Raw genomic sequence first — 21,088 nt, forward strand, 5'->3', positions numbered from 1 at the left:
CTCTTCTTGTTTACTGGAGGCACCCCGTATTTATCAGTGCACGGGCTACAGAACCTTTGAATTGGAGGAGATAAATTTTTTCCAATCCAGACATCAGGTAAAGGCGCCAGGCATTTAAATGGTCACATCCAAAGAAATGAAAAAACACTTGGATGTACCACCGCTTGTTCCTTTGTCTGTGGGGATACATTGACACACACTGGTCAACAAGATCCACTCCACCCATGTGTTGATTGTAAAGGGCTACCGAGAAGGGTCTCTGGACCCTGATTCTTTTTTCCTTCTTGAGCCATCTGTTTGCCACATCTTCAGATTTTTAAATAATTTATTAGCAAATTATGGTGGAAAATAAGTATTAACAAAAGTTAATCTCAATACTTTGTTATATAACCTTTGTTGGCAATGACAGAGGTCAAATGTTTTCTGTAAGTCTTCACAAGGTTTTCACACACTGTTGCTGGTATTTTGGCCAATTCCTCCATGCAGATCTCATCGAGAGCAGTGATGTTTTAGGGCTGTTGCCGGGCAACACAGACTTTCAACTCCCTCCAAAGATTTTCTATGGGTTTGAGATCTGGAAACTGGCTAGGCCAATCCAATCCTAGAAAGCCACTCCTTCGTTGCCTGGGCGGTGTGTTTGGGATCATTGTCATGCTGAAAGACCCAGCCAGGTTTCATCTTCAATGCCCTTGCTGATAGGAGAAGGTTTTCACTCAAAATCTCACGATACATAGCCCCATTCATTCTTTCCTTTTACACTGATTAGTCGTCTTGGTCCCTTTGCAGAAAAACAGCCCCAAAGCATGTTTCCACCCCCATGCTTCACAGTAGGTATGGTGTTCTTTGGATCCAACTCGGCATTCTTTCTCCTCCAAACACGATAAGTTTAGTTTTGACCAAAAAGTTCTCTTTTGGTTTCATGTGACCATATGACATTCTCCCAATCCTTTTCTGGATCATCCAAATGCTCTCAAGCAAACTTCAGACGGGCCTGGACATGTACTGTCTTAAGCAGGGGGACACGTCTGGCACAGCAGGATTTGAGTCCCTGGCGGCGTAGTGTGTTACTGATGGTAGACTTTGTTACTTTGGTGTAATGTTACGTTTGCGAATGTTTCGTTCAGAAGAACAAATCTTTTTGGTGAACGAACTGAAGCAAATCAGTTCATGAAATGATTCGTTCTATTAGCTTGGCCGCCCCCTGCCGCCGTGAGTCGACCGAGTTGGCTGGGAGGGGAAACGGAACTGCTGAAGCGTTCTGTCACTCACTTCTGAATCTTCGGCAAATAACCAATGAGCAGCCAGCGTGCAGGCTGGGGTGGGACTTCATTAAACGTACTGCCATGTGATTTGCGATTCGCCAGCGTTGTCACTCACTTCGGCGAATGACCAATGAGAAGCCAGCGTCAGGCAGTGCCCTGCAGGTGGACGAGGGACTTAAGTGAATTGAGTGATTCGTTCAGTGAACTGGTCTACGGAAGAACTGAAGACTGATTTGTTCAGTGAACTGGTCTACTGAAGACTGATTTGTTCAGTTTACTGGTGTACTGAGGAACTGAAGAGTGTTTCGTTCGTTGAACTTATCGTTCGCAATCCATTAGACACGAGCGATTATCTCTTCTCCCTGTAGCCTCACTCTTCCCCCACCACCCCTCTCATTCATGCACATATATTCTGTCTTACTTCGGCTAATCTTCATTCCTCTTCTGATTTTTGCTTTGTTTACAGCCATCCCTTCCTGTTCTTTACACACTGTCCAGTCAAGCGACTCATGAAGCTGTCCACCTCCTCTGCAGGATGCTGGTATTCGATCCGGTGAGTTATTATATCGCACCAGATTGTATGCAGTTTATATTGTTTGTCGAACACAGGTCAGTGTTTTATTTAAAAGATGTATACTTTTAACTTCACCAACTTCTTCACTAGATGGCGATAGAACTACACTGTTGTGCGTTCATCCAGTTGTGTGTTAGAATGCATCACTCTCCAACCTTGTTTTTCTGGTTTCATGTTTAAATTGCATTTGTTTGAATGAATCCAAGTAACATATTGTCACATAAACAGTTGTTTTTACAGAATCAAACTCCTGTTCAAAGAAAGTATGCTGTGCATTAAAAAAAAAAAATATATATATATCAACAAAATGGCTTTCGAAAAATATTGCAGCTCTCACTCTTCTACCTTTAAAACATCATCTTGCGCATAACAAAGGACATTTTGTAGTTATAGGCTCTGTTCCCATCAATAACAAAACAGCAGAGGAAAAAAAAATGTGTGGTAATGCCAAGTGGCTTCAGTGCAGGTATGATTCCGGCATATTTAAATTAGGTCATCAGTGTGAAAATGTATGTGTACTTCATAAGAAAAGGTGCATTATGCTGATACACTATTGCCAAAAGTATTTGCTCACCTGCCTCACATATGAACTTAAGAGACATCCCATACCTAATTGAAATGGTTCAATATGACGTTGGTCCACCCTTTGCAGCTATATAAGCTTCAACTCTTCTGGGAAGGCTATCCACAAGGTTTAGGAGTGTGTTTATGGGAATTTTTGACCATTCTTCCAGAAGCGCATTTGTGAGGCCACACACTGATGTTGGACGAGAAGGTCTGGCTCTCAGTCTCTGCTCTATTTCATCCCTAAGGTGTCCTATCAAGTTGAGGTCAGGACTCTCCAGGCCAGTCAATTCTATCCACACCAAAGTCTCTCATCCATGTCTTTATGGACCTTGCTTTGTGCACAGCCATGTTACAAATGGAAGAACTGTTCCCACAAAGTTAGGAGCATGGAATAGTCCAAAATATTGGCTCCTCAGTTCCATTGAAAGGAACTCTGAATTTTTTAGCATAGCAAGAACTTTTGGAGAATTCATTGCTTTCAACTTTGTGGGAATAGTTTGCGTATGGCCCCTTCCTGTTCCAACATACCGAAACTGCACCAATGCACAAAACAAGGTCCATAAAGACATGGTGAGAAAGTTTGTTGTGGATGAACTTGACTGGCCTGCACAGAGTCCTATCACCAACCTGACCCTTTGGGATGAATTAGACTGCAGACTGAGAGTCAGGCCTTCTCATCCAACATCACTGTGTGACGTCAAAAATTCCCTACACAGACTCTTGAACCTTGTGGAAAGCCTTTTCAGAAGAGTTAAAGCTGTTGTAGCTGTAAAAGGTGGAGTGATGTCATTAAACCCTACTGATTAAGAAGGAGATACCACTTCAGATCCTATGTGAGTTAAGGTAGGTGAGTGAATACTTTTGGCAATATAGTGTACCTCAGTGGCTGAATACGGACAGTATGTTATCAAAACATTTTGACCAAATATTTAAGGATGTGCACAACCATAACATAAAAAAATTATTCATAATACATTTCAAGTTCCTTCTTGTTTTCATTGTATCCTTCCTCATTTAATTGTGTTTTTGATATTTCAAGTTAAAATCTCTAAAATCACTGTATGTAGTAAATGGGTATGTTATTTTTAGGATGCACTGATACTGGTATCATAAAAATGCTCCAATACTATACTTTCCGTGCAGTATATGTCAGTATGAGCCATGCCAGATGTTGTTTCTTGGACTTTACGTTGTTGTATTTCGGCCAGCACTTGAGGAGTTTCTTGAGCACCATCTCCTGTTCCGCGCTGCTCGCTGCTCCCTGAATGAAGCTGCGACAGAGGAGGCCAGGCATGCAGTCAACACGCTATGACACGACTGCCGCGGTTGCTCGTCAACGGAGGCTACCTGGTGTATCCTGCCAGTAGCATATACTTGTCTCAAAGATTTAACCATGCACGTATTCACAGAGCTTTACAGTGAAACTGCGAATGGCTCATTAAATCAGTTTTGATTCCTTTCATCACTCCGCTGTTACCTGGATAACTGTGGGAATCCTAGAGCTAGTACCTGCAAATGATTGCCGACCCTCAGGGATGCATAAATTTCTCAGACCCAAAACCCATGCGGGCAACTCACCCCCCCCCCCCCCCCCCCCCGCCACACACACACACTTTAGTGTAAGTGATGACAAGGTCTGTCTCTATGTATTATGTACAGTGGGTACGGAAAGTATTCAGACTCCCTTAAATTTTACACTATGTTGCAGCCATTTGCTAAAATAATTAAACTTTTACCGCTTATAATTAAGGCAAAAAACTTTCATCTTCGTCTCATCAGACCAGAGAATCTCATTTCTCACTATCTTGGAGTCCTTCAGTTGTTTTTGAGCAAACTCCATGCGGGCTTTCATGTGTCTTGCACTGAGGAGAGGCTTCCGTCGGGCCAATCTGCCATAAAGCCCCGACTGGTGGAGGGCTGCAGTGACGGTTGAGTTTCTAGAAATTTCTCCCATCTCCCGACTGCATCTCTGGAGCTCAGCCACAGTGATCTTTGGGTTCTTCTTTACCTCTCTCACCAATAAAGGTGTAGAACCATCTCAAGGATGATCAGAAGAAATGAACAGCACCCAAGTTAAATATATGAGTGTCACAGCAAAGGATCTGAACACTTATGGCTGTGTGATATTTCAGTTTTCTTTTTTAATAAATCTGACAAAATTTCAACAATTAAATTTTTTTCTGTCAATATGGGGTGCTGTGTGTACATTGAGAGGGGGGGGGGGGATGAACTTGAATGATTTTAGCAAATGGCTGCAATTTAACAGTGACAATTTTAAGCATGTTTGAATACTGTATGAGTGAAATGTATACTCGTTTATTAAAATAAAACACATTTTCATCACAATTGTAGGGCATAATGACATTATCAAGTATTAGTACTTGGTATCTGCGACTACCCAAATACAAGTACTTGTACTGTGTCTGGGGAAAAAAGTGGTATTTGTCCATCCCTAGTTATTTTTCATCCATGCATTTTTGCTCTTGCACATTGGCCTGTTCAGGGACGCCAACTGATCAATGCTGACTTAGGATAAAAGGCTAGGTTATTTTCTTTTACATAAAATCTTAAAAAGGGGGCTTTACAAGTACACTCTTAGGTGCATTTCAATATTTTCATGAAAATGATGTATACAGTATTAATGTATTCACAGTATTATATCATTAGACCCGATAAGCTGAATCATTAGGTGTAGCTGAAATAATTGGTTATGCAGTGTTGTTACACATTTTTCTCGTCAGTTCACCGCTCTTTCTCAAGAATAGATTTTTTTTATTTCAAACAATTCGGCAGCTCAAAGAATTACCCCTAAAATACATCCAATCATCCGCGATCATGCACCAATTTCTCTCAATCTAAAAGTTGAATCAAGACATGGCGCTTCAACACATCCCTATTGAAGGACCCGGATTTTGATTCTTTCGTGAGGAAGGAATCGGATGAGTTTTTGAAATTAAAAAACTCCCCAACCATATCCCTATCTCTGTTGTGGGAAACCGGGAAAGCTGTATTGAGAGGTTGAATGATATCATACTCTTGGTATAAAAAAAAAAAGAAAAAAAATTGGAAAATGGAATTGAGGAAAAAATTAAACACCTCACAGAAGAATATGCAATTAATCCAACAGATATGCTTAGAAACCAACTTCAAAAGGCAAAACATCAATTAGGCGTTATCCAAAAGAACAGATTTTCGACAACAACAGTTAAGATACACTAACTTTGATTATTGTATCAGGAAAATTCCTTGCGAACCAACTTCAGCGCAATAAAGAAAAGTAATTAATCACAGCCATTCAAGATTCAAACGACAACTGTACACAGTCACTGCAAGAAATAAATGAAATGTTTTACAATTATTATAGCAGCTTATACACACCTTCGAACAACCTAGACCAAAAAGAAATTGAAACTTTTATTAAGGATATAAACATTCCTCAATTAACTACACAAATTAAAGACAGCCTTGATGTTCCTTTAACCAGAATTACGTAACGCATTAAAAAATATGCAATCGGGACGAGCGCCTGGCCCGGACGGAATCCCCGTCGAATTCATTAAACATTTCTGGCCAATACTAGCGCATTGGGTCCCTGCGGCCCCCACCGAGTGGCCAGTCGTCGGGGCGCCTCGGTGGGGCCGGCGGACTGCCCTGGGTCCCTCGGTGTGGGATCTGTCGCGTCCGCCGGGCTGCTCTCGGTGGACCCCTGGGCCCAATCCCGCCCCTCGATTGATTGGGTGGGGTCCTCAGCCTCCGCGGTGCGGGCACAGCAATTACAGGACACTTCTGTCAGTCTTTGTGCATGTAAAACGATGTCCATTCACTTGCATGTGTCCGCAGGCACACACCCCTGGGACTCTTTCACTGGGTGTGTGGCCACTCACTTATTGCGACAAATAACTCATGAATATGCAAATTGCTTGTGTATCCCACACTCTCGTCTCATATATAATCGTCCCCTTTTATAATTTACATAGTCAATCCCACCACACTTCATTTGTACAGCCGGGTTCATGACCCTTGTCCTGCATGCTTCTTCTCCTGTTGTAGCTTGTCCTGTCCTTCCCTCACAGGGTGTATAGCACTACAGCCCCATGCAACACTCATATTTAATGTTTCATTGTTGTAGATAATGTAATGACTTACTTTTCTCATCGTGTTTACAATTAGTGCTTTGTCTTTTGTCTTCGTTTCTCTCCCCATCTAGAAACGTTCTGTTCGACTCTGATTCTCAATAAACTTCCATTATAATACTAAGAAACCACAGCGGAAGCTTAAAACCTCCACTGTGACACAGTAAAACTGTTCCGGCATAAAATGGATACAGCTCTTCCATTCTGCTTGACCTAACAGCCGAACAGGACAAAAATGCAGTGTTGTTTGGCGTGACGAGCTTATTTGTGACATTATCACATAATTTCTTTAAAGTGGAATATCAACATAACCCTCTGTGGTGGTAATGTCACTTTATACTGGAAAAATATTACTGGCCCAATATTCTTATTACATGCGTTATTTCAAGTAACCTATGTGTTCCCCAGTCGAAGCGGATTTCAGCAAAGGATGCCCTGGCGCACCCTTACCTGGATGAGGGCAGACTGCGCTACCACACATGCATGTGCAAATGCTGCTACACAACATCCTCTGGCCGCGTCTACACAAGTGACTTTGAGCCTGTCACCAACCCCAAGTTTGATGATGGCTTTGAGAAGAATCTAAGCTCTGTGAGACAAGTCAAAGGTAAGTTTTGGGTAGTTGCACTTTTAATAGAACCTTTCTGATTGACTATACAGTGGACCCCTGCTATTTGCAGGGGCTAGGGACCAAACGCGTATGGTGAATAATTGACGCTGCCCTGCAAGTGATTATCAGAAGAATCATCATCTTTGATGTCATGAACATGCATCCATGCACACAAAAAATCTCTGCATTTTACCCATCACAGAGAAAACACACACACACTAGTTAGTGGAACACACTGGAGCAGGGGGCAACTTGAGCACCCAGGGAGCAGTTCGGGGTATCGGTGTCTTGCTCGAGGACACCACAGCCGTGAGTCCGGGAGATGTTGGTGGATGGTCCGGTCAGGGTGTTTAACCTAGGTCCCCATGGTGGCAGGCGATGATCTTAATCATTGGGTCACTGATGCCCCAAATTTTTTTGAAAATAACATTTATTATTCCTGGGAAGAAAAACTTACACTGCTGGTAATTTGACAGGAAACATTATCGCGCTTATTAATTGTTTCAACCATAAATATACCACAAACTGTCATTCTAAAATACTTTGTAGTATTTCAAATGCTCCCAAACATCTTTAAACGTTTGTACCCTTAAAAATACAGTATGGCGTACAGCTAAGCACGCTGATACAAAATGTACAGCACCTACAGTGCAGTGAAAAGGTATTTGCCCCTTCTCAAATTTGTACTTTTTGCATAGTTCCCACCACTTTAAGATCATCAAACAAATGTGAATACCAGACTAAGATATCCCAAGGAAACATAAAATGCAGTTTTTAAATGATGATTTTACTTAAGGAAAAAAAACTATTCAAAGTGACCTGGACCTGTGTGGAACGAGTAATTGTCCTCTAAACATAACTGGTTGGGCCATCCTCAGCAGCAACAACTGAAATCAAGCATTTTCTATAACTGGCAATGTGTCTTTCACATCTTTATGGAGATATTTTGGCTCACTCTTCCTTGCAGAACTGTTCTAAATTAGCAACAATGGAGGGTTTTTGAGCATGACCTGCCTTTTTTAGGTAATGCCACAGCATTTCAATCGGATTCAAGTCCAGACATTGACTAGGCCATTCCGAAACTGTCATTTTATTTTTTTAAAGGTCCCATATTTTACAAAACCAACTTCTCCTAGTATTTGGGATGTTATATTTGCTCTGTGGTGCCTCAGTAAACATGTGAAATGTGAATTAAAATCATTCATGCATTCCTGAGATCCTGAGGTTTCTCTGCCAAGAGGCCTGAAATCAGGTCATTCGAATTTCTCGTGCTTATCCAAGTCACTAGCAAAGATCTCCGCCTACCTCTCCCCCTCAGAGCCACCGCTGTCAACATGACAAACACATGTGGGCTCACAAGTAGTGAGGTTTGGGTCTTCTACACGGAGGCCACTATGTGTAATCAGAGGAAAGGGGGCGGTCTTAGCCAAATATGCACAAAGTGGATCCAAATCAAACAGAAGTCACGGTCATAGGGGCCTTTTCTGAACTCTAGTATGACAAAACCAAGGCGCTTTTTGAAATGAAATTGACACTTTTATACTAGGTCCATGTTGGATACTCACTCTATGGAGGTCTAAATAACCAAAATATGGTACCTTTAAGACATTCAGAAGTTGACTTGCTGTTGTGTTTTGGATCGCTGTCCTTCTGCTGTACCCAAGTGCGCTTCAGTTACGAACTGATGACTCAACATTCTTCTTTAGGATTTTCTGGTAAAGACCAGAATTCATGGTGCCATCAATCACAACAAGTCATCCAGGTCCTGAGGGAGCTAAGCAGCCTCAAACCTTCACACTACCACCACCATTTTTAACTGTTGGTATGATGTACTTTTTCTGAAATACTGTTACATTCACACCAGATGTAACAAGACACACCTTCCAGAAAGTTCAACTTTCATCTCATCAGTTCATAGAATATTCTCTCTCTCTTGGAAATCATTCAGATGTTTTTTGTGCAAAATTATGACAATCCTTTGTTCTTTTTAGTCAGCAGTGGTTTTCGCCTTGGAACTCTGCCAAGGATGCCATTTTTACACAGTCTCTTCCGTATTGTTGAGTTATGAACACTAACCTTAACTGAGGCAAGGGAGTCCTGCAGTTCTTTAGCTCTTGTCAGGGTTCATTTGTGACCTCCTACATGAGTTTTCACTGTGCTGTTGCTAATTTTTCTTGGCTGACGACTCCTGAGAAGGTTCACCATGTTCAATGTTTTCTGCATTTGTGGCTAATGGTTCACTCAAGTCCTAAAGAGAGAGAAAGGGCTTTATTTACTTTATTTATTATCTATTCTTACATTTCTTTGGATTGTGGCATTTTGTTGCAGCTTTTTGAGATATTTTGCCCGACTTAATCAGAATAATTTTTATTTGTATGTCAAAAACACACAAGGAATTTGTCACTGGTAGTTGTCAGACAGGTTCTTTTAAAGTGATTCCTTGATTGAACAGGTCTGAGGTAATCGGGCTTGGGTGTGGTCAGTGAAAATGAACTCGGCTTTTCAAAAGATGTGAAAAATCACAGAGTCGTGAAAAACTCATTGGCAATTTTAGAAATTGCTTGATTCCAGTTGTTGATTCTGAGTTATTCGGTTTAAGGGGCAATTACTTTTTTCACACAGGGCCAGGTAGCGTTGAATATTTTTTTCCCCTTAAATAAAATCACCATTTAAAAACAATATTTTAAGTTAATTTGGGTTATCTTTATCTGTTATTTACATTAAACAAATTTAATTTTCATTTTAAATATGTACATCAACATGTACTTGAGCAGTGTAAATAAATGTTTTTCTGCTTGAAGTCTTCCAGATTGCTTCATTTGTTTAAATCCCCAAAATAAATAATTAAATTATTTATTTTTTTGGGTTCTGTCACCTTTTTCATGCATTTGGTGTTTGCATGTCTGATAGAAATGTAACTTTTACCTTTTGTGAACACTTATAATTCACTTATTAATTTACTGTAGATTTTAATTGTGAATTTGAAAGAACTTATTTTTCCCGTAATCAGTTTCCCGACATTATTCTTTCTTTTATTGTATGGAGTAACGCTCCTTGGTGCCAATCAGGCTTAAGTAAGGATTTTGACTTGTGCCTTCTCCATCTTTGACAAAGAAAGGAATGCCACAGTTTCTTAATCTCTGTATATCTGACTCCCCCCACAGAGATCATCCATCAGTTCATTTTGGAACAGCAAAAGGGGAGTCGGGTACCACTCTGCATCAACCCACAGTCGGCTGCTTTCAAGAGCTTTATCAGGTTAGCAGCTCTTTAATACGTCATCGCCAGAATGATCGTTACTATAGACCTGCTTGTCAGCGGAGAAATAATTTCAATTAGTTTACATATGCAAATTTAAGTTTTTTAAGTAAGCCAAGCAGGAATATCCCAATCACATTTTTTTGCACCCCGTCAGAGTCCGAGTTACTTCATTTTGAGTATCTGCCGATACCGAGTTACGATCCAATACCTGTAATGCAATGCATTAAGAAGTAAAAAAAAGAAGAAAAAAAAAAAGGGGTGCATCCAAATTATCTCAATTGTTTGACTTTATTTTTTTCGTTTGAATGAAACTATCGCAACATGATGCCTTTTTATATGGCTGTAAGTCTAGTACACAAATAAAATCTTTTTATAGCATATCATTGTACATCACAAAATACGCAAACAAGATTGGTACACATCCACTCCTGGCGCACTTGAAAGAGGTCTTGTAAATGCTCTTACAATATTACTGGGTCATAAATACTGTAATGGTATCATTCCTTGAGTGCTAGCTATTTATAATTTGCACCATACATAATCCAAATAACGAATCAAAATCTTAGATCAACTCGTTTATTAATATACCTGTTGGAGGATGCCGACCAGAAGCCATAATGACTTGTGAAATTATGAAAATAGATTTCTGTATCTGGACTTTTATCAAGAGCCTCACAAAAATGTAAGGGGTTCTTTCTTGGCCTGTGTATTACACCTCTACAAAGTTTTGTTGAAATATGTAATCCCTCTCATGTCAAAATGACTGCTATGAAAAAAAAGACGGATAGACTGATAATTGGCGCCAACATTCGGCATTTTGACACATATCGGTATCGGCCTTTTTAAAATCCGACGGCCGTTAAGAGGTGAATTTAACACAGGCTAAACTTGAGGGAACTATTTTCATCCATCCATCCATTTTCTGAGCCGCTTCTCCTCACTAGGGTCGCGGGCGTGCTGGAGCCTATCCCAGCTATCATCGGGCAGGAGGCGAGGTACACCCTAACTGGTTGCCAGCCAATCGCAGGGCACATACAAACAACCAACCATCTGCACTCACATTCACACCTACGGGCAATTTAGAGTCTCTAATTAATGCATGTTTTTGGGATGTGGGAGGAAACCAGAGTGCCCAGAGAAAACCCACGCAGGCACGGGGAGAACATGCAAACTCCACACAGGCGGGACCGGGGATTGAACCCCACTCCTCAGAACTGTGAGGCAGGCGCTCTAACCAGTCGTCTACGAGATGCTGGGAACTGCCTGCACTCTTTGTTTTTGTTTGAACTTAAAACAACGATGAGCGAATGATTAACGTTTGTCATATTGGAATTTTGAAAAACTTCATTTTCTGTAGAAAACTCTAGGGAGCTATTTGTTTAAGTTTTCATTTAACTTTATAAGATTATTTTTATTAGAATTTTAAAATGAAGATGTCTATTTAAGATTTAAAAAAAAAAAAAAAAAAAAAAAACTAATCTGAAAAGCTGTTAAATAAACATATGCTTAAAGGCATTTAAATGGCGATAAGCGTTGGAGATTGTATTATGTATTATCTGCTCCAAATATTGGTTATTGGCTTCTTTGACTACTACTAATCAGTATCAGCACTGATAAAAAACATGTCAGCGCGTCTTAAAACAAATGTCATTAAAACAACGCCAGTGGTGGACTTAAGTTATGCAAGGTTACTGTATGCAGTGGTGGCTTAAGATGAGTTTTTCCATTTGTTCCATGACCACACCCATAAGTCAAAACACTTCATCTTTCCCCATTGAAATGGAAATGACATTCATCCGTTCCAGCCCCCCCCCCAAAAAAAAAAAATAATAATAATATATAAATAGAATGTAAATAATTAAATGGTATGCCTGTGAGTAAAGTTATATCTGTCTACATGTTTTGCTCTACAATTTGTTCAAATATCCATTGCTTTAAGGCTTTTTACCACGACGATCGATGCTAGCCGTTATCATGTCAATGGCATTTTCCAATACGTTTGCATAAAGCTAGAGGGTCACTCTTAAGGCAACATGGTTTGGTTGTTTTAAATACACAATTTGTAGTTCTTTGTTTGATGGTTTTGTCAGTAAGCTTTAACTGGGATTGCCATTAAACATCTTGAAGCCACTTTTTTGAGGACAAGTTCACTATTTGCTAATCTGCTGCTGATTGTAAAGTGAGTTGAATTGAGTTCATTGCCACCATACAGCGCTCATATTTTAAGTTTGCACTCGCACGTTAAGGCAAAAAAATCGGCAGAGCAATGGCTCGTATCTCGAAGAACACGCAGGTCGGATCACTCAAATCTCAAGGCACCACTGTATTGTGATTTATCTTAAAAAAAAAAAAGAAAAAAAAAAAGCCAAGGTGGTGGATATTACATGGCTGTCGCTTTAAATGCTTGTTTTAATCATTCAATCATCACTTAAAATTGTTTAAAAAATAAGCTCTGCTTGATATTTGTGGAATTTAAACAACCTCCAAGGCCCATGACCGCAGGCAAGAGACGGTCTGTCTTGAAGTACTACACTTGTGCATTGCTAATATTAACTTCACCTACTTGTTGCTTGCTCTCTTCAGTTCCACAGTGGCTCAGCCCTCTGAAATGCCTCCTTCTCCACTGGTGTGGGAATAGTTGCTGTAGTGAGTGTGGTCATCTTTTCCAACTGTGAAGATGCTAAAATGGAATCATGAAAGCATCTCAATGTCTTCTGTCATCCGGGGTAGCATTTCACTGGATAGCAGGGCTCCAAGTTCTGCTGGTCATATGTATCCACTAACTACTGCTATATGCGGGTGTATTAGAAGGTTGCAAATTTATGAAAAATGCTCTGTAGACCAAATCAGAATGTGGTAAATATGTCATGTACAGTATCATCGACTAAGATAACATTTTACATCATACTGCTACATAATGAAGTACATTTGTTTGTATGTATATATTTAAAAACTGATTTGTATTTTAAAAATGTGCTTTTCATAAGCTGTGATTGTGAGTTTCCCCCCTGTGACAAGGTTTATAGTACTACAGCTGTCTTTTCGTCTGCACTGTTAAGTTACCAAATTGGCATGAAAACCAATTCAACCTAATATTCAGACAATCAATTGTTTATCATCAGATTTTAGGAACTTTTAAGTTCCCGTTTTTATGGAACAATGTTCCTGGGCCCATTGATACATTAACTGATACTTGTAATAGGAGTTTCTTACATCCTGTACTCCAGAATTTTTTAACTTCTAGTAACTATTAATTACCAAAGATGAGGAGACACACACACACACGCACAAGCAAAAACATTGATTGTGTGCAAAATGGTTGTGTTGTTGGATATCAGGCCAATTTTAAAGGAAGTAAAGTATTTTTGAAATGAACATTTTTGACAAAGAAACATATTTTAAGGGTACATCCTTCCACTGTCTACCCATGAATCACACTTTGTATCAGTTTTAAGAGCAAATTTTAATGAAGGAAATATAAATTTAGCCATTTCAAAAGTGTTCTAGCTACAGGAAAGTAATTGATTTTAAAATGTATGAAGTTTTACACTTAAAATGTATGCATTTTGTTATGCCTGCATTTTAAGAGGCGATATACAGTGGAAAATATAAACAAATATTCAGATCCCCTTAAAATTTTCACTCGTTATATTGCAGCCATTTGCTAAAATCTTTTAATTTTCTACCTCATTAATGTACACACAGCACCCCATATTGACACAAAAAAACAGAATTGTTGATTTTTTTCTTTCTTTTTCAGATTTATTAAAAAAGAACAATTTTAATATCACACAGACGTAAGTATTCAGACCCTTTACTGTGACACTCATATTTAACTCGGGTGCTGTCCGTTTCTTCTGATCATCCTTGAGATGGTTCCACACCTTCATTTGATTATACTGACTGGACTTGATTAGGAAAGCCACACACCTGTCTATATAAGACCTTACAGCTCACAGTGCATGTCACAGCAAATGAAAATCATGCGATCAAAGGAACTGCCTGAAGAGCTCAGAGACAGAATTGTGGCAAGGCACAGGTTCCTAAGAGCACAGTGGCCTCCATAATCCTTAAATGGAAGACGTTTGGGACGACCAGAACCCTTCCTAGAGCTGGCCGTCCGGCGGAGCTCCAGAGATGCAGTCAGGAGATGGGAGAAATTTCTAGAAAGTCAACCATCACTGCAGCCCTCCACCAGTCGGGGCTTTATGGCAGAGTGGCCCGACGGAAGCCTCTCCTCAGTGCAAGACACATGAAAGCCCACATGGAGTTTGCTAAAAACACCTGAAGGACTTCAAAGATTGTGAGAAATAAGATTCTCTGGTCCGATGAGAGCAAGATGGAACTTCCATCCATTTTCTGAGCCGCTTCTCCTCACTAGGGTCGCGGGCGTGCTGGAGCCTATCCCAGCTATCATTGGGCAGGAGCGGGGTACACCCTGAACTGCTTTCCAGCCTATCGTAGCAAGATAGAACTTTTTGGCCTTAATTCAAGCGCTATGTGTAGACAAAACCTGGCACTGCTCATCACCTTTCCAATACAGTCCCAACAGTGAAGCATGGTGTCGGCAGCATCATGCTGTGGGGGTGTTTTTCAGCTGCAGGGACAGGATGATTGGTTGGAATCGAAGGAAAGATGAATGCGGCCAATTCCAGGGATATCCTGGACGAAAACCTTTTTCACAGCGCTCAGGACCTCAGACTGGGCCGAAGGTTCACCTTCCAACAAGACAATGACCCTAAGCACACAGCTAAAATAACGAAGGAGTGGCTTCAGAACAACTCCCTGACTGTTCTTAAATGGCCCAGCCAGAGCCCTGACTTAAACCCAATTGAACATCTCTGGAGAGACCTGAAAATGGCTGTCCACCAACGTTCACCATCCAACCTGGCAGAACTGGAAAGGATCTGCGAGGAGGAATGGCAGAGGATCCCCAAATCCAGGTGTGAAAAACTTGTTGCATCATTCCCAGAAAGACTCATGGCTGTATTGGCACAAAAGGGTGCATCGACTAAATACTGAGCAAAGGGTCGGAATACTTATGGCTGTTTTTTCCCCCTGTCAATATGGGGTGCTGTGTGTACATTGAGGGGAAAAATGAACTTAAATGAGTTTAGCAAATGGCTGCAATATAACAAAGAGTGAATTTAAGGGGGTCTGAATACTTTCCGTACCCACTGTATGCAGACAAATTCTATGTGAGCAGCACCTGCCATTTTTTTAATTGGGTTAATCGCGCTTACATTAGTCGAGTAGCACCTGAAATTAAGGTTAAGTTCTTCAATGGGCAAAAAGCTGGATGCAGGCCTTAGCTTTTTTGTTAGGAGCTCATGAGTTTAGCATGCTAGTATGGTAAACAAACATGCTTTGTGGATTTAAATTGATGACTTGTTCAGTTAAGGCCACATTTGAATGCCCCCACACATGCCACGTGAAGAACAAAACGAGGCAATGTGTCGGAAATACAGCGGCTGAAACAAGTATTTAACACGTCACCATTTTTCTCTTTAAATATATTTCCCAAGGTGCTATTGACATGAAAATTTCACCAGATGTTGGGAACAACCCAAGTAATCCATACATACAAAAAAGTAGAACATATAAACACAGAAATTAAGTGGTGTGTAATAATGTAAAATTACACTTGGAAAAAGTATTGAACACCCCAACTGATATTTATTTAATACTTTGCATAACAGCCTTTGTTTTGCAATGACAGCTTCAAGACGCCTCCTGTATGGAGAAACTAGTCCCATGCATTGCTCTGTGATTTTGGCCCATTCCTCCACACAAGCAGTCTTCAAATCTAGAAGGTTCCTTGGGCTTCTTTTATGGACCTTGAGTTTCAGTTCTTTCTATAGATTTTCAGTGGGATTCAACTCAGGTGATTGGCTGGGCCATTCTTGCAGCTTTATTTTTTTTTTGTCTTTGAAACCAATTGAGAGTTTCCTTGGCAGTATGTTTTGGACCATTATCCTGCTGAAATGTCCACCCTCGTTTCATTTTCATCATGCTGATAAATGGCAGCAGATTTTTGTCATTAATGTCTCTGTACATTTGCCCATTCATCCTTCCTTCAATAATGTGAAGTTTACCAGTACCATTTGCTGAAAAGCAACCCCACACCATCATATTCCCACTTCTGAACTTCCCTGTTGGTATGGTGTTTTTAGGGTGATGCGCAGTGCCATTTCTTCTCCAAATGTGGTGTGCATTATGGCATCCAAACAGTTAAATTGTGCTCTCATCAGACCAGACTATATTCTCCCAGTATTTAACTGGCCTGTCCAAATGTCGTTCAGCAAACTTTAAACGAGCTTTGACATACTTTTCTTTTCAGCAATGTGGTGAGCGTACATACAGGCTATGGCGGCGGAGTGGATTACTCACTGTTATCCTTGTGACAACAGTACCTGCTAATTCCAGTTTTTTTAAGCTCTCCACAGGTGGGCATTGGCTCTTCGACAACTCTTCTGATTATTCTTTGCACTCCTCTGTCAGAAATCTTGCAAGGAGCATCTGATCAAACAAATTTATAGTGATATAAATGAATTTCCACTTGCGTATTATGGCTCCAACCGTGCTCACTGGAACGTTCAGAAGCTTAGATATGTGCCTGTAACCAATGCCATGGTTATGTTTTGCAACAATTAGTTTGTAATGGTCTTGAGACAGCTCTCTACTCTTACCCATCATGAGATGTGTCTTTACTCACAGCTTGGCAATGAGACCTTTTTGTAGGCCATCAGTTAGGACTGAACCAGCTGATATTCATTTGCATTGACAAGGGTTGGGATTATTGTTAGATTTTAGGTGTTGTCTTGGCTTTCCATGGCTTTTTGCACCTCCCTTTCTTCATGTGTTCAATACTTTTTCCCTGTGTTATTTCACATTTTTACACACAACCTAATTTCTGAGTTTATTTGTGCTACTTTCTTTGAACGTAGGGATTACCTGGGTTGTTCCCAACATCTTTTCAGGTCAATAGCACCTTTAGAAGTACATTTAGTGAGAAAAATTATGTTTTAAATACTTATTTCAGCCACTGTAGGGTTGGCCGAACAAAATAGCTTAAGTATGCTAATATTGTATCCTTATTAAAATTTTACAGTGATACAAATAACACTTGGTTAACCTCGGTTAATGTTAAAACAAAAAGAACAACACTTCCTTAATTTTAACATTGTTTTTGGTATGTATTATTTTCTTGAGACTCCTTACTGCGGCTGATCCTTCTTTTGGATTAAGTGTTGCAAAAATTCCTGATTAAAAACAAAAAACACTGTAGGCCCTATTTTGTGACTGCCGTAAATCCGTGGCAGAGGGCGCTGTAGCTTTGCACCAGGGGCGGGTTAGATCGCTGTTGTTAATTTCGTAGACCAGCCACTGTTGGCGTGTTTAAGACCGACTTCATTCACCACCAATCAAAGCGGTCATTCCCTTTAATGTCTCGATGGAGACAGACAACGTGAGCGGGGTACCCTTCTTAAATACAGAATGAGCTGGTGGTACCCGCTGGCGACTTAAAAATATCTGCAAACCTCAGTATGTCTGCCTGTGCCCCGATCAAAGCTTAGCGTAGACTGGTCTGCCAAATTCGCAAACACACGCAGAGAGCCTTACGCTTGCATGAAAATCAGAATCCACCAGGATTTGCGCCCCGCTGCATTTGCGCCATCTACGGAAATAGAGCCCTCTGATTAGATCCTTGTTGAACAGAGGTCTTGTTGAGGTATGTTGATATCTCAACCCTAACCCGTGTGCAAGCAGTTTGAAGTCTAAATTTTGTCAATAACATATTTTACACAAACATGTTGGTCTGTTTTGATGTGTTTTCTACTTGTGCACCTCCTAATTTAATGCCCTAATCCCAAACTCACTCAAAGTGAGCAACAAAAACGAAATCTAGAAAGATTTCTGCATTCCCTCATCCTACTGTGAGCTTTTCCTTGACTCACTGTATTTCTCTATATTTGTCGAATCGGCATTCCAAAATTCACTGCTTATCAGTCCATTTATTTGCCATCTGTCTGTCTTTAAATATGATCGAATAATGAATTAAATTGTATCGAAAAAAGCAACGGCAAGTGAACAGTAATGTTCATCAAAACTATTCTTGAAAGAATAAAGATGTAGCAGGTTTTCTACTTATCAAATGAATTGAGACCCTTTCGAAACTTAAAAACAAATCCATCTCACAGAACTACTTCCAGGTGCGGAAGTTAGTTCATTTGTATGCTGCAGACCGTTTTTCTACTACTGTATCACACTTTTCAAACGGGATGTGATTCCCTTCTGCAATTACAATTTAATTCCCATTTGCCATCCTTCTTTCACTTAGTCCATGACATACTTTGCCAACACAGGGACAGGATCATTTTAGCTAAGATGGTGGTGAGGCCCACAAAAGAATTACAGAGAAGTGTAAGCTTCGAAATAAAGGAAGCTGAGAAAAGTGGTATCTTACAGCAGGCAAGATCCAGTCTTCCCTTGGAAACTGCCTATTTTTAAACATTTCTTATGATTGTTCTTCTAAGGACCATATGGATAAATGCAGACTTATCATCAAAAGGAAAATGCACCATACTAGAAACGAGTAAAACCAGCAATAGCATACTCTCAAGGTTGTAATTAGTGTACTTGAATATATCACCATTTACTATTGACTATCTCTCTATTCATAGGTCGTTTTTAAAGAGCATAAACAGGAAATAAGTAGCATTAACATTTTTTTTCCCGAAAGGTAATAAGATTCTGAGGTCTTCCCAGCACCTCTTTATACTTGTACACCGTATCCAGAAAAAAAATCTTTGAATTAATATATTTTTAGATTTTCTATCCTGTTCTTGTCCTAAGGCATGTATTCTCCTCTCACCTCAGAAGTATGTTTATGTATATATGTGAAATAGAGAAGCTAATATACACACAACCTAAAATGTACCACTGTATAGAAATTGTATTAGCCTGCACATTTCTAAGGCTGTGAAGTTAATTTTATTTTTAAACCTTGCATACAAATGTATATATTTTCTTTATTTTTACCCTGCAACTATTAAATCTAGAGGACAAATAATGCTGTCCAGTGGAATACACAGTAATGTCAGCTGTATGTTGTGTGTACAGCAGACTTGTAGACAAGTATAAGAAGCCTTGTTTCGTTATTGATGTTCACCCTGTCTGTCATTGCAGCAATACTGCGTGAATTTGTATATAAAGGATTCACCGTGTTGGTCTCTACCTCTTGAGCTCTCTAACTTGGTTTTGTTTACCTCCATAGGCTCATGGAGATGAATCAAAAACATTTGAATGTCCATTCAAGCTTTTATACAGAAATGATCTAATCTTTGCCCCTACCACTCACCGCCCCTTACGTTCTACAAAGCATTCAACTCCAAATTGAATTCATCTGTTTATTTATTTTTTGCCATTTCTCATCAATGGCCAAGGGTTACCTGACTGTTAGCACATTTTGGCTCCATAATAATAATATGACATTAGCTTTTGGCGAGGAAGAGTTGCTTCTTAACCCCAAATGGCTGTGTGTTCAAAGCTCAGTGTCAAGGATGTAAATAGATGCCTAAGAAAACCATGACATTTTAAATGTACACTTTACAAAGCGTGTACTGTACTTGTATGGAAGGATGTTTATGCTGTTGGAGTTTTAGCAACCATAACCAAAATGGAAGCAATCATTAGAATCCAGAATGTGACTTAAGCTATGAATTAGCATGTTAGCTTTTTAAAAAAAAAAGAGAGAGGAAATGCATGCACAGCGCATTCAGAAAGTAGTCAACCACCCTTTGTTTTCGGTTAGCTGCTGCCTTGTGCAAAAAATGACTAATGACTAAAAAGCTGCAAAAAAATACCCAATATTAGTATCTGAAATACAAAGGTGCTCGAACTAAGGAGTTTTTCTAGACAAGCTGGTGGTTGGCTAATAATTTTGCCTTGTTTTGGGTGCAATGACTTGCGTTACGAGTGCCAGCGCAGTGAACAAATAAGAGCAATTAAGGTGGAACCTCGGTTCACTAACAAATTGATTTACAAACACATTTGTCGGACAAATATTGCTTGGTTTCACAAACTATGCTTTCTGACAGCCATGCTGAATGCTTAGTTGAGTTTTTGTGAACGTAATTCGCTCCGTGTCATGTAATGAATTTTTTCCTTTCTGAATTAGCCTTCAGTATGGCTTGGAAGTAAGTGAAAATTGCAAGGAATTGTGCTTTTAGGAAGCCCTGGAAAGGGAGCGTGCCCTCTGCTGAGCTCTCGCTGGTTAACTAAACCCTCTGTGTCCAGGCTGCCACAGTTGCTGAGTAGAGGGATAGAGGAAGTGCTCGAGAAGAGCTACAAAGCGCTCTCCAGCACTTTTGACTTAATGACACTTTACACACAATTTTTATGGTTTACAATACTATTTTTCTTCATTAAAAAGGTAGCAAAAAAAATTTGTTTTTTAAAGGCTTTGGAACGGGTTAATAGCATTTCCATTCATTCCAATGATTTGAGATATATCCATCCATTTTCTGTACCGCTTATCCTCACTAGGGTCCCGCGTGGGCGTGCTGGAGCCTATCCCACCGATCTTCGGGCGGGAGGCGGGGTACACCCTGAACTGGTCGCCAGCCAATCGCACGGCAATTTGAGATATATGATTGATTTAAGTCATGAGCGTGGTCAC

The 21,088-nt window shown here is 40.0% G+C and overlaps 1 protein-coding gene and 1 long non-coding RNA gene across 3 annotated transcripts in view; one reads left to right on the top strand and one right to left on the bottom strand.

Moving 5' to 3' along the window:
* The window catches only part of nlk2 (nemo-like kinase, type 2), a 51,014-nt gene extending 31,370 nt beyond the window's left edge, over positions 1-19,644 (top strand). Inside the window, exons 8-11 of one of the 2 annotated variants that reach the window (XM_061780890.1) lie at positions 1,729-1,815; positions 6,945-7,143; positions 10,311-10,404; positions 12,991-19,644. In XM_061780890.1, coding sequence (XP_061636874.1) covers positions 1,729-1,815; positions 6,945-7,143; positions 10,311-10,404; positions 12,991-13,045 — 435 coding nt within the window. In that variant the 3' untranslated portion in view covers positions 13,046-19,644. Of the gene's footprint in view, positions 1-1,728; positions 1,816-3,611; positions 3,866-6,944; positions 7,144-10,310; positions 10,405-12,990 lie in introns of those variants that run through there. The other variant, XM_061780891.1, reaches the window with a different exon arrangement.
* Positions 7,462-13,091, bottom strand: LOC133481783 (uncharacterized). Its single transcript, XR_009789609.1, has 3 exons — positions 12,971-13,091; positions 9,223-9,394; positions 7,462-7,545 (listed from the first exon to the last, which is right to left on the bottom strand). It is a non-coding gene; the product is annotated as an uncharacterized LOC133481783 (long non-coding RNA).
* Positions 19,645-21,088: the final 1,444 nt, after the last annotated feature.

The sequence above is a fragment of the Phyllopteryx taeniolatus genome, chromosome 8 (assembly GCF_024500385.1).
Source record: "Phyllopteryx taeniolatus isolate TA_2022b chromosome 8, UOR_Ptae_1.2, whole genome shotgun sequence".
Taxonomy (NCBI): domain Eukaryota; kingdom Metazoa; phylum Chordata; class Actinopteri; order Syngnathiformes; family Syngnathidae; genus Phyllopteryx; species Phyllopteryx taeniolatus.